Source organism: Lagenorhynchus albirostris, chromosome 5 (genome assembly GCF_949774975.1).
Source record: "Lagenorhynchus albirostris chromosome 5, mLagAlb1.1, whole genome shotgun sequence".
NCBI lineage: Eukaryota > Metazoa > Chordata > Mammalia > Artiodactyla > Delphinidae > Lagenorhynchus > Lagenorhynchus albirostris.
In genome coordinates this window covers 55,060,837-55,074,380 of record NC_083099.1, presented here as the reverse complement: position 1 = coordinate 55,074,380, position 13,544 = coordinate 55,060,837, and the positions used below count along the sequence as shown (strand labels likewise).

At 37.5% G+C, this 13,544-nt stretch overlaps 1 protein-coding gene across 1 annotated transcript in view; it reads right to left on the bottom strand.

The window, feature by feature from the left end:
• The window catches only part of NAALADL2 (N-acetylated alpha-linked acidic dipeptidase like 2), a 950,604-nt gene that overhangs the window by 49,130 nt on the left and 887,930 nt on the right, over nt 1-13,544 (bottom strand). The window contains 1 exon segment of the mRNA XM_060149018.1: nt 8,018-8,216. Coding sequence (XP_060005001.1) covers nt 8,018-8,216 — 199 coding nt within the window.

Sequence of the window (13,544 nt, the reverse complement as noted above, 5' to 3'; positions counted from 1 at the left end):
GTTGTAGCTTTGATCATACACTATATGTGTAGTCCAGGGTGTTATTTGTGTGTGTGTGTGTATATATATATATTATACATATAACTGATGTGGTGCAAAAGTACCCTTATGAAGAGAGTTCTGGGCCAAATAGTTTTCTTACCTTACTCTTTCTCCAACACCTCTGTCTCCCACCTTTTCCCATGATAAACCTTGAACTAGACATATATATATAAATAATATATATATATGCCTAGTGTGTGTGTACACATACATATATCCAAAAAATATATACATATATACACACACACGTGTTTTTATTGAATGTTATATGCATACATTATATGTGCATCTGTTACACAAAGAGGTGTATGTTTTTATCTTTTGTGCTTTATACAAAAATCAAATAAAACATTTAAAACAGGTGATCCAAACAAGATGGCAGAGTAGAAGGATGTGAGCTCACCTCTTCTCAAGGAAACACCAAAATCACCATTAACTGGTGAACAACCATTGAAAAAAACCACTGGAACCTACCAAAAAAGATACTGAACATCCAAATACAAAGAAGAAGTCACAACAAGATGGTAGGAGGGGTTCAATCACAATAAAATCAAATCCCATACCACCCAGGTGGGTGACCCGCAAAATGGAAATAAATATATCAAAGACGTTCTACCACAGGAGTGAAAGTTCTGAGCCCCATGTCAGGCTTCTCAGCCTGGGGGTCTGAAAATGGGAGGAGGACCCTCCAGAGAATCTGGCTTTGAAGGCCAGCAGGGTTTGATTGCAAGAATTCCATAGGACTGGGAGAAACAGAAACTCCACTCTTGGAGGGTGCATGCAGGGTCCTGTGCATACCCAGATCCAGGAAAAAAAAAAAAAAAACAGTGACCACATAAGAGCCTGGGTCAGACCTACCTGCTAGTATTAGAGAGTCTCCTGTGGATGTGAAGGGCAGCTGTGGTTTACTGCGGGGACAAGGACACTGGCAGCGACAGTTCTGGGTAGTACACATTGGTGTGAGCCCTTTTGGAAGCCTCCATTTTCTCACCAAGACTTGGTCCCACACAACAGCCTGTAAGCTCCAGTGCTAGGACACCTCAGGCCAAACAACCAACAGGGCAGGAAAACAGCCCCACTCATCAGCAGACAGGCTGCTTAAAGTCTTCCTGAGGAAAACAAACAGCTGCCTGCTAAACATGCCCCTTGACACGGCCCTTGGCCATGAGGGAAAAGAACCAGCTACAACCACCAGTGAGCAGGGACCACTCCCTACAAGCAGGAAGCCTGCACAAGCATCTTAGACAGCTTCATCCACCAGGGAGCACACAGTAGAAGCAACAACTACAACCTGGCAGCCTGTGGAACAGAAACCACAATCACACAGAAAGTTAGACAAAATGAGATGGCAGAGAAATATCTCCCAGACAAAGCAACAAGACAAAACCCCAGAAGAACAATGAAGTGAAGTGGAGCTAGGCAATCTACCCAAAAAGAATTCAGTGTAATGATAGTAAAGATGATCCAAGATCTCAAAAAAAGAATGGAGGCATGGATCAAGAAGATACAAGAAATGTTTAACAAAGACCTAGAAGAACTAAATAACAAACAAACAGAGATGAGCAATACAATAATTGAAATGAAAAACACACTGGACGGAATCAATAGCAGAATAACTGAGGCAGAAGAATGGGTAAGTGAGCTGGAAGACAGAATGGTGGAAATCACTGCCTCAGAACAGAATAAAGAGAAAAGAATGAAAATAAATGAAGACCTCCTAAAAGACCTCTGGGATGACATTAAATGCAAGAACATTTGCATTATAGAGGTCCCAGAAGGAGAAGAGAGAGAGAAAGGAACTGAGAAAATACTTGAAGAGGTAATAGTTAAAAACTTCCCTAACATGGGAAAGAAAACAGTCACCCAAGTCCAGGAAGCCCAGGGAGTCCCAGACAGGATAAACTCAAGGAGGAACACACCAAGACATCTAGTAGTCAAACTGACAAAATTTAAGGACAAAGAAAAAATATTAAAAGCAACAAGGGAAAACAACAAATAACATACAAGTGAATTCCCATAAGATTATCAGCAGATTTCTCAGCAGAAACTCCACAGGCAAGCAGGGAGTGGCATGATATATTTAAAGTAATGAAAGGGAAGAAGCTACAACCAAGAATACTCTACCCAGCAAGGCACTCATTCAGTTTTGACAGCAAAATCAAGAGAAAGATTAACAGATAAGAAAGAGCTAAGAGAATTCAGCACCAACAGACCAGCTTTGCAACAAATGCTAAAGGAATTTCTCTAAGCAGAAAAGAAAAGGCCATAATTAGAAACAGAAAATTACAAATGGAAAAGCTCACCAGTAAAGGCAAAAATACAGTAAAGGTAGGAAATCATCTACACACATATATATCAAAACAAGCAATTGTGTGAAGAGGAGAGCACAAATGCAGGACGTTGAAAACGCGTTTGAAATTAGAAGAACAGCAACTTAAAACAATCTGTTTATATATAGACTTATATATCAAAACCTTCTGGTAACTGCAAACCAAAAATCTACAATAGATATACACACATAAAAGAAAAAGGAACCCAAACACAACACTAAAGTTAGGCATCAAATCACAAGAGAAGACAACAAAAAACACCTACAAAATCATATCCAAAACAATTAACAAAATGGCAGTAAGAACATACATATCAATAATTACCTTAAACATAAACATCAAATGCCCCAACCCAAAGACATAGACAAGCTGAATGGATACGAAAATAAGACCCATATATATGCCGTCTATAAGAGACCCACTTGAGATCTAGGGACACATACAGACTGAAAATGAGGTGATGTAAAGTTATTCAGTGCAAATAGAGATCAAAAGAGAGCTGGAATAGCAATGCTCATATTAGAAAAAACAGGCTTTAAAATAAACTGTTACAACACACAAAGAAGGACACTAGGACACTACATAACAATCAAGGGACCAATCCAAGAAAAAGTTATAACAATTTTAAATATGTATGCACACAACATTGGAGCACATGAATATGTAAGGAAAACACTAAGAACCATAAAAGGAGAAATTGACAGTAACACAATAATGGACTTTAACACCCCACTTTCATCAGTGGACAGATAATCCAGACAGAAAATCAATAAGGAAACACAGGCATTGAATGACACATTATACCAATTGGAGTTAATTGATATTTATAGAGCATTCCATCCAAAAGCAGCAGAATACACATTCTTCTCAAATGCACATGGAACATTCTCCAGGACTGATCAAGGGCTGGCCCACAAAGTGAGCCTGAGTAAATTTAAGAAAATTGAATCATATGAAGCACCTTTTCCAACCACAAAACTATGAGATTAGAAAGTAACTACCAGAAAATAACTGTAAAAACCACAAACATGTGGAGGCTAAATAATATGCTATTAAACAACCGATGGATCACTGAAGAAATCAAAGAGGAAATCAAAAAATACCTAGAGACAAATGAAAATGAAAGCACGATGATCCAAAATCTTAGGGTCACAGAAACAGCAGTTCTAAGAGGGAAGTTTATAGCAATACAGTCTTACCTCAGGAAATAAGAAAAATCTCAGATAAACCACCGAGCTAACTTTACACCTAAAGCAACTAGAAAAGAAGAACAAACAAAACCCAAAGTTGGTAGAAGGAAAGAAATCATAAAGATCAGAGCCAAAATGCAATAGAGACAAAGAAAACAATAGAAAAGATCAATGAAACTAAAAGCTGGTTCTTTGAAGAGATAAACAAAATCAATAAACCTTTAGCCAGACTCATCAAGAAAAAAAGGGAGAGGATACAAATCAATAAAATTAGAAATGAACAAGAAGTTACAACAGACAGCATGGAAATACAAAGGCTCTCATGGAGAGACTACCACAAGCAACTCTTTGCCAATAAAATGGACAACCTGGAGGAAATGGACAAATTCCTAGAAAGGTACAATCTCCCAAGACTGAATCAGGAAGAAATAGAAAATATGAACAGACCAATCACAAGTAATGAAATTGAAAGTGTGATGAAAAAACTCCCAGCAAACAAAAGTCCAGGGCCAGATGGCTTCACAGGCAAATTTTATCAAACATTCAGAGAAGAGTTAACATCTATCTTTCTGAAACTGTTCAAAAAAATCACAGAGGACAGAATACTCCCAAACTCGTTCTCCGAGGCCACCATCACCCTGATATCAAAACCAGACAAAGATACCACAAAAAAGACCATTACAGGCCAATATCACTGATGAACACAGACACAAAAATCCTCAACAAAATACTAGCAAGCCAAATCCAACAATACATTAAAAGGATCACACTACATGATCACACTTCATGATCAGGATTTATCCCAGGAACACAAGCCTTTTGCAATATCTGCAAATCAATCAGTGTGATACACCACATCAAAAAATGGAAGAATAAAAATAATATGATCATCTCAGTAGATGCAGAAAAAGCTTTTGACAAAATTGAACACCCATTTATGATAAAAACTCTCCAGGAGGTGGGCACAGAGGGAACCTACCTCAACATAATAAGGACCATGTATGACAAACCCACAGCCAACATCATAGTAAATATTGAAAAGTTGAAAGCATTTCCTCTAAGATCAGGAACAAGACACAGATGCCCACTCTTGCAACTTTTATTCAATATAGTTTTGGAAGTCCTAGCCACAGCAATCGGAGAAGAGAAGGAAATAAAGGGAATCCAAACTGGAAAAGAAGAAGTAAAACTGTGACCTTTTGCAGTTGACATAATATTATACAGAGACAATTCTAAAGATGCTACCAGAAAACTGCTAGAACTCATCAATGAATTTGATAAAGTTGCTGGAGGCAAAATAAATATACAGAAATCTCTTGCATTCCTATACACTAAGAACAAAAGAACAGAAGGAGAAATTAAAGAAACAATCCCCTTTACCATCACATCCAAAAGAATAAAATACCTAGGAATAAACCTACCTGAAGAGGCAAAATACCTATACTCCAAAAACTATAAAACACTAATGAAAGAAATAAAAGATGACACAAACAGATGGAAAGATATACTACGTTCTTGGACTGTCTTGCTCCCTGTCTTCAGACTATACTACAAAGCTACAGTCATCAAAATAGTATGGTACTGGCACCAAAACAGAAATATAGATTAATGGAATAGGATTGAAAGTCCAGAAATAAACCCAGGATCTATGGTCAATCAATCTATGACAAATGAGGCAAGACTATACAATGGAGAAACAACAATTTCTTTAATAAATGGTGGTTGGAGAACTGGACAGCTAAATGTAAAAAAAACAAAACAAAACAAAACAATGAAATTAGAACATTCTTTAACACCATACACAAAAATAAATTCAAAATGGTTTAAAGACCTAAATATAAGACCATATACTATAAAACTCTTACCGGAAAACATAGAACACTCTCTGACATAAATCACAGCAGTATCTTTTTTCTATCTGTCTTCCAGAATAATGGAAACAAAAACAAAAATAAACAAATGAGACCTATTTAAACTCAAAAGTTTTTGCACAGCAAGGGAAACCGTAAATAAAACAAAAGACAACCCACAGAAAGGGAGTAAATATTTGCAGACGATGCAACTGATAAGGTATTAATCTCCAAAATTTACAAACAGCTCATGAAGCTCAATATCAAAAAAACAAAGAAGCCAGTAAAAAGGGCAGAACACCCAAACAGACATTTCTCCTAAGAAGACATTCAGGTGGGCAAGAGGCACGTGAAAAGATGCTCAACGTCACTAATTATTTGAGAAATGCAAATCAAAATAACAATGATATATCACCTCACATCAGTCAGAATGGCCATCATCAAAAAGTCTACATACAATAAATGCTGGAGTGGGTGTGGAGAAAAGGGAACCCTCCTACGCTGTTGGTGGAAATGTAATTTGGTACAGCCACTATAGAGAACAGTATGGAGGTTCCTTAAGAAACTAAAAACAGAACCAGCATACGATCCAACAATCCAACTGCTGAGTATATATCTGAAGAAAACTATGGTTTGAAAGGATACATGCACCCCATGTTCATTGCATCACTGTTTACAATAGCCAAGACATGGAAGCAACTTAAATGTCCATCAACAGAGGAATGGATAAAGAAGATGTGGTACATATATACAATGGAATATTATTCATCCATTAAAGAGAATGAAATAATGACATTTGGAGCAACATGGATGGACCTGGAGATTATCATACTAAGTGAAATATGACAGAGGAAGACAAATATCATATGATATCGCTTATATGCAGAATCTAAAAAAATGATACAAATGTACTTATTTACAAAACAAACAGACTTACAGACTTAGAGAACAAACTTAGGGTTGCTTGGGTGAAGGGTCAGGGGGAGGGATAGACAGTTGTTTTGGATTGACATGTACACACTGCTACATTTAAAATAGATAACCAACAAGGACATAATGTATAGCACAGGGAATGCTGCTCAATACTCTGTAATAACCTAAATTGGTAAAGAACTTGAAAAAGAACAGATACATGTATATGTATAACTGAATCACTTTGCTGTACACCTGAAACTAACACAACATTGTTAATCAACTGTACTCCAACATAAAATAAAATTTTTTAAAAAAGAAACAGAAAAAACATTTTTAGTAAAGTGAGAGACAGGACATTCTCTGAAGTCTGCTTTATTATTTTGACCAGTCATTTAGCCTTTCTGATACCAGTTTCTCCATCTATAAGATGGGGACACTAAGAGTACCTAATCCATTGGCTGTTTTGCCAGGATTAAATTAATTAATGCGTGGAGAGTCTTTAACATAGTGCCTGAGACATATTTAGTGGTCAATAAATGTTACTTATTAAGAAAAACAAAAACATTTAAAACATGTTATCTTTTAAACTCCATTTTCCCTCTTTGTTTAATTTCTACTATTTCTGGAACCTCAAAAACAGGTACATATTTGTATCATCCTCTAAGAGCCTAAATTGAATCCCTGTTCTATGTGAAAATTGTTTTATTAAAATATCTGTTAAAATTGTTAAAATGTTTTCAGAAATCACTCTATTGTGACCCTCTAACCAAATGTGTCTAATCCCCTGGTTGTTTCAAGATTCCTGTAAATTCCACTCTCCCCTGAATATTAAACATACTTAACTCCCTCTTAAAATGTAGTTTCTAGAATTAAATCCAATGCTCTAGAAGTGGACTTACTAGGACAGAATAATATAGACATCTCCTGATTCATTCAAGAAAGCGTATTTCTCGCAGTACAACCTATAAATCCATTTGGTTTTTCAGTAGCTATAACACATTTGATTCATATTGACTTTAATTGTAAAAGAAAATCTTAGTCATTTTGTGTATGATACTGCTAAACCATTATCGTATAGATATAAATTATATCTACAGATAATATCAATATTTACAGGTATAAAGAAAAATAAAGTTTTCTTTATTCTCTATTTATGCAGTTGAACTTTGCTTTGGAGGAGGAGAATGCCCCTCAAATTGTAGATATAGGACTTCCCTGGTAACACAGTGGTTAAGAATTCACCTGCCAATGTAGGGGACACGGGTTCGAGACCTGGTCCGGGAAGATCCCACATGCCGTGGAGCAACTAAGCCTGTGCACCACAGCTACTGAGCCTGTGCTCTAGAGCCCACAAGCCACAACTACTGAGCCTGCATGCCACAACTACTGAAGCCTGCACGCCTAGAGGCCATGCTCTGCAACAAGAGAGGCCAAAGCAAGGAGAAGCCCGCACACCACAATGAAGAGTAGCCCCTGCTCGCCGCAACTAGGGAAAGCCTGTGTGCAGCGATGAAGACCCAATGCCACCATAAACAAATAAATAAATAAATTTGTTAAAAAAATTGTAGATATAATAATTTCTTCACATTAAAAAATAGCGTTATGTTCACAGAAGGTACACATTCTGAACATTAAACACAAATATTTCATTGAGAGGCATAAAAATACAAATTTTGAGCACACATCCTACCTGTAAAACCCTGGAGGTGCCCGCTGCACCAGGAAGCTCTTCTCCATGTCTTGGAGAATCTCATTCAGCATCCGCACACGGATGGGCGCTCTTTCCTTGGGGTCATTAGCAGGACGCATCTCATCTGATTGAAAGAGTTCAGCGCTCTCCCGCAGGCGTGAGGCCAGGGCTAGCAGTTGAGGTGTGTTGGGTTGATCACCTGGTAAAGATAAATGGGCCAGTCTCAGAAGACAGAATCTCAAGGGCACAAAGTAAACATTTTATAGTCATGATGTCAAAAGGAAGATTCACCATCAATACCACTTTTACAATCCTTCCACCAAAAATATTCTGGCTAAATATATTCTACTAAAAGTATTAAATTTATTTACTACTACTACTAATTACTGCTAATAATAATAATACCAGTAAATAGGAACTGACTGTTGAGAGACTGCAATGTTCCCGGCACTGTCAAGCCCTTCACATAATTATCTTGTTTAATATTCACCCAACCCTGTATTGGCATGTCCATTTCATAGAAGCTGAGAATTAATTAAGGTAAGCAAACTGCCACAGATCATCAAGCAAGTAAATGACAGGTAAGAATTAGAAGCCTTATCTTTCTGACTCAAAAATTCATGCTCTTAATGGAGTATCCTGTATTTCAAGAACAAAAAAATTGTAAAATGAATTGTTATCTTCCCTTCTGAGAACATGAGATATGTTACCCTATATTGTTACGTGTCTACTGGGCTCTTTTTACTTTGTAGAGTGTTCCTGTAATTTGAAGTTGAAATATACCTTTGATTTGAAAATACACTAAAAACTATCCTATATAATGTTTATATTGTTCTGTTTTCCTTTTGAGATGATTTTTGTTTGTTGTTTTATTTTTTCCTTCTGTTTATGTAACTTACTGTAAGTCATTCTGATACGAATGGTGGTAGCAAAAGGATCACAGGATGTTCCTTTGACTAAGGGAAAGGCTGCATTTGATATTAATTACAGCCACCAGATCCTGGAGCCAGATGACTTGAGTTCAAATCCCTGCTCTACCACTTAGTAGCTGTGTGATGTTGGGAGAGTTACTGAGCCTTAGTGTCCTTATCTGTGAAATGAACATAATAATAGCACCTGCTTTATAAATTTGTTAATGAGAGTTAAATGATTAGTATTTGTAAAGCACTCCCCTACAGTTAGTCAGTTCCTAGCTGGTGTTCAAACTTAATGCCTTGTTTAAAAAGCATTCTTTTATCATATCACGAGGGGGCCTTCCATCATCATCGTCTTCCAGATAGCTGCACCATTAGATGCAGTCTTTGGATGAGGCGACAGTCAGTGGTGTCATTCTCAGACTAGGTACAACTGACTCCAACAAGGTCAGCACTACACTAGGGAGGATTACTTCAAGTCAAGGTAATGAGATGCACACGGACCTGGTAAATCTCAGCTGGAAATCCTGAGAGCATGGCATTAAGATAAACAGGTGGAGGATTGAAAAGAGGCCTTATGGGACCTTCACTTAGGAAAGTTTCGGCAAAAGGGAAATGTCACAAAGGAACTCTTTCTTTAAATGAAGTCTAAGGGTAAGGGTCACCAACTCCCCAAACACCTGGTCTTTGTGAAAATGCAGATTCCCAGACATGCTGAATTTCTCTAGGGTCCAGGAATCACAATTTCAACATACTACTCAGATTATTCCTTACATTTTAAAGTTTAAGAAGCACTGTAGAGTGGTTATGTGCTAAGAAGATGAAAACTAGTTTAGAATTATAACTGTGGTATAAAATATGTCTGTCATAGAATTACTAACCTTTCATATAGGGATCTTTATTTTCTGTCACCTTCATTTGATGGGGATGATTTTACATGTCAGTTTCATTATATCCCAGCATAGTTCTGACACTCAATAATTGTTTACTGTTTACTGAATAAACAAAGTAGATTCCATAACATATTTTTAGAAAAAATACAATAAAAAATGAAAACTATGTAAATAAATAAATGGTTTTTATGAGGGCTGCAAAGAGAGAGCCTTCTTTGTAGTGCTCTGTTCACTGAAATTAACAAAATGAATAAAATCAATGTAGGAATTCACAGGGTTTCGGTATTTTGATGTTTTCATTAGTAATTTTGTTTGATTTCACAACAAAACTTGAGGGTGCAAGAAGCGGTATTTCTGCTCATTGAGAAAATCTAGCCTCTTAAATGATAATGACATTTTATGAAAATATGGTTTATCTTATTATGGTTAACCAAATTTAATATATGGAAAACTTACAGAAAATATCTTTTTGCACAAGGAAAGAGTAAGATGGATAAGGCACATTTGGATGACACTAGAATTGAAAGACTGAACAATGGAAAAAGCAAGTTCAACATCCTTAAGAGTCTTCCATTTAAAAAAGAAAAATCTCTTCAGATCTAACATACACTACAGAATTGAAGACATTACCACTAAATCAAGTGAGACAAATTGTACCATTTACCTTATTTAGCTTTAAATGAATTTATCTTTCATGATGCTGTGGGTGGACAAAATTGACAGCTTTAGGAACTGGCTGGTTCCAGAAAGGATCCTGATAATGGAAACCTGCCACCACAGCATACCCTATGCATTACTTCAAGGATATGAGGTTACAGATTGAAAAGTAGCTTTACTTCTAATGTTCACACAATCATTTTGATATATAGCTGATGTTCCAAAGATTCCTAATAGCCATTTCCATGACCCAAATGATTGTCCCTTTGTGATCCTTAGGATAACTACTAGAATGTCAGCTCTGTGAGGGAAGAGATTTTTGTTTGTTTCATTCACCACCATTTCCCCAGCACATAAAACTATGCCTGGCAAATCATTTACTGAGTGAATGTGTGAATTATGTACTGTGATCATAGCATCATAGCATCTGCAATATTTTTAGCCTTATCTCTCCTTTCCTTGACTGAAAAGAACCCCATAAGATCAGAAAATATGTTTTCTCTCTCTTTTTATCTCTGTATCCTAGCACAATACCTGATATACGGTAGCCATTTACTAAATATCTTATCGAGTATATGTTGAATTATAAGATAATGTCTTATTTGGGATACATTATTATATTAAATTACACCTAAAAAATCACTCAGGGAGATGTTTAGTTCATGATGAGCATCAACAAATGTTATTTCCTTTACTTTCTTGCTAAATATCAATACTAGCTGCAGTCAAAAGGAAAAAAAATTAAAAGAAGGTATTTTAGGGTAATGATAGGTTATATTAAACTAAAGTGAATTAAAATATGTCCTACCAATAATACTCCCCCCAAACTAAGAATATATAAAACATTATTTAGGGCACAGTGAATGTCAGAAAACAGAGAACTAATTGAGGCTCTTAACAGTTCAGTTTTAATGAATAATAAGTCCATTTGACCAAAGAACATCAACTGGGAGATAGAGATTTCTCTCAAAGAGGGTAAATACAATTATCTTGAAGTTATACATAGTACATGGAGTCTAAAGACCAAGGACTTGTTATCCAAAACCTTAAGAGCCTGGTTTACTTAGTCATTATCAATGTGGACTTGAACAGAGTACATAATACTGATGTTCTGTAGCTTCCTAGGGGAAAATGGTCATTTTACTTTCTAAGCATTTAAATCACTATATAAACACAAGCTACCATTATCAGAGCACGTAAACTAAACACAAATTAGTACCAACTCATTTGCTAAAGGCATACAAAAAATACTGTAATGGCTTTACTAACGATTTTATTCTCAGAGACATTATTTCTTATCACTTCCCCCAAATAATGGCCCCCCACAACTGTATCACACTTTTCCCCATATACACTTTAATGAAGATTTCCAATTTTATTTTGCAGTGCCTGTGAATCTGGAGGCAGTTTTTCTTTCCGTGCGCTGGCATCTCAAACCTCTGAAGAACAAGGAAAGGGGTAATATAAAGTGTAAAAGAACTAGGGAACGAACAAGATGATGGAATAGTAGTAGGATGTGAAGCTCACCTCCCACAAATACATCAAAAATACATCTACCTGTGGAACAATTCTAACAGAATATCTACAGGATGCTGACAGAAGACCTCAGACTGCTGAAAGATCAAGAAAATCTCCATGTAACTGGGTAGGAAAAAAGAAAAAAAGGAAAGTGAAAAAGGAATTGGGTCAGGACTTTGAGCCCCTGGGAGGGAGGTGTGAAAGAGGAAAGGTTTCTGCACCAGGGGAAGTCTCCTCACTGGCAGGGAGATCAGCCGGGACAGAAGGTGAGCTTTAGAGCCTCAGAGGAGAGCATAGCAGTTGGTTTGTGGTAGCCAGAGCTGAGGGAGAACTGCACAGGTGGTCATTGCTGCCACCCTGCACTCCCCAGCCTGATGCATGTCCACCAGTGCTGGTGGGGGCTGGGGGCTGGAACTTGGGCTTCAGGGATCAGAACTGGGGAGAGGACTGGGGTTGGTTGTGTGGAGATAGACTAAGGGGGCTGGAATCTAGTGCAACTGTGGTTGGGGGTGTACTCGGAGGAAGCCTGGGCTGCTTAGAGACCAGTCATCATTGTTTGGGGGGTGCGCGAGGGGAGGAGCTGGGCACAGATTGTAGCCTTTTCCCCTGTGCACATGCTCGCAGAGGGCAGGACACTGCCTGCATGGGCTTCAGGGGCTGTCGTGAGATGCCACTGCCACTTGCCCAAACACGAGGAGTGGTCGTGGGCCCCTGCGCCTCCCCCTCAGACCCCAGGAATGTTCATGAGCCACTGCTGCCAACCTTGCAGACACCACGAGTGGTTGCAAGCTGCCTCCACTCCCATCGTGTGCTCCAGGGGCATGCCTGAACCACCACCACTGAGAATCCCAAGACCAGGCACCAGTCACCACATCTGCACACCCCTATCAAGGGGATAATGACCAGTACATGCTGAGGAAAAAGGCAACTCGTATCCATATTAAAAACAGTCTTCGCACCAAATATACTAAACCCACACAAGCTACACAGGGGTGCCCCCAAATGTAAATAGCCCTTCAAGATCACAGTAGATAATTGTTTCTCCTAAACTCACAGAGTAAGAGAAATACAAGTAAAATGAAGAAACAGAGGAACCACGCCCAGTTAAAATACCAAGAGCATTCCTCTGAAAGAACAAATGAAACAGAACTCTTCAGTCTAATAGACACCAATTTCAAAAAGGAGACAATGAAAATACTGAAGGAATTAAGAAAGGCTAGACAAGAATACAGAGTATTGTAAAAAGGAGCTAGAAATTATAAAGAGGAACCAAGAAAAATTAGAAAACTCATTTGCAGAGATGAAAGCTGAGCTAAAGGCAATGAATAGCAGAATGAATAATGCAGAAGAACAAAAAAGTGACCTGGAAGATAGAATAATGGAAATCACCCAATCAGTACAGAAGACAGAAAGCCAAATTAAAGAAAAAAAGAGAAAGCAATATAAGAGACCTATAGGATAATATAAAGCATGCCAAACAAACAAAATAGGGATTCCAGAAGGGGAAGAAAGAGAAAAGGGGATTGAAAATGTATTTAAAGAAAT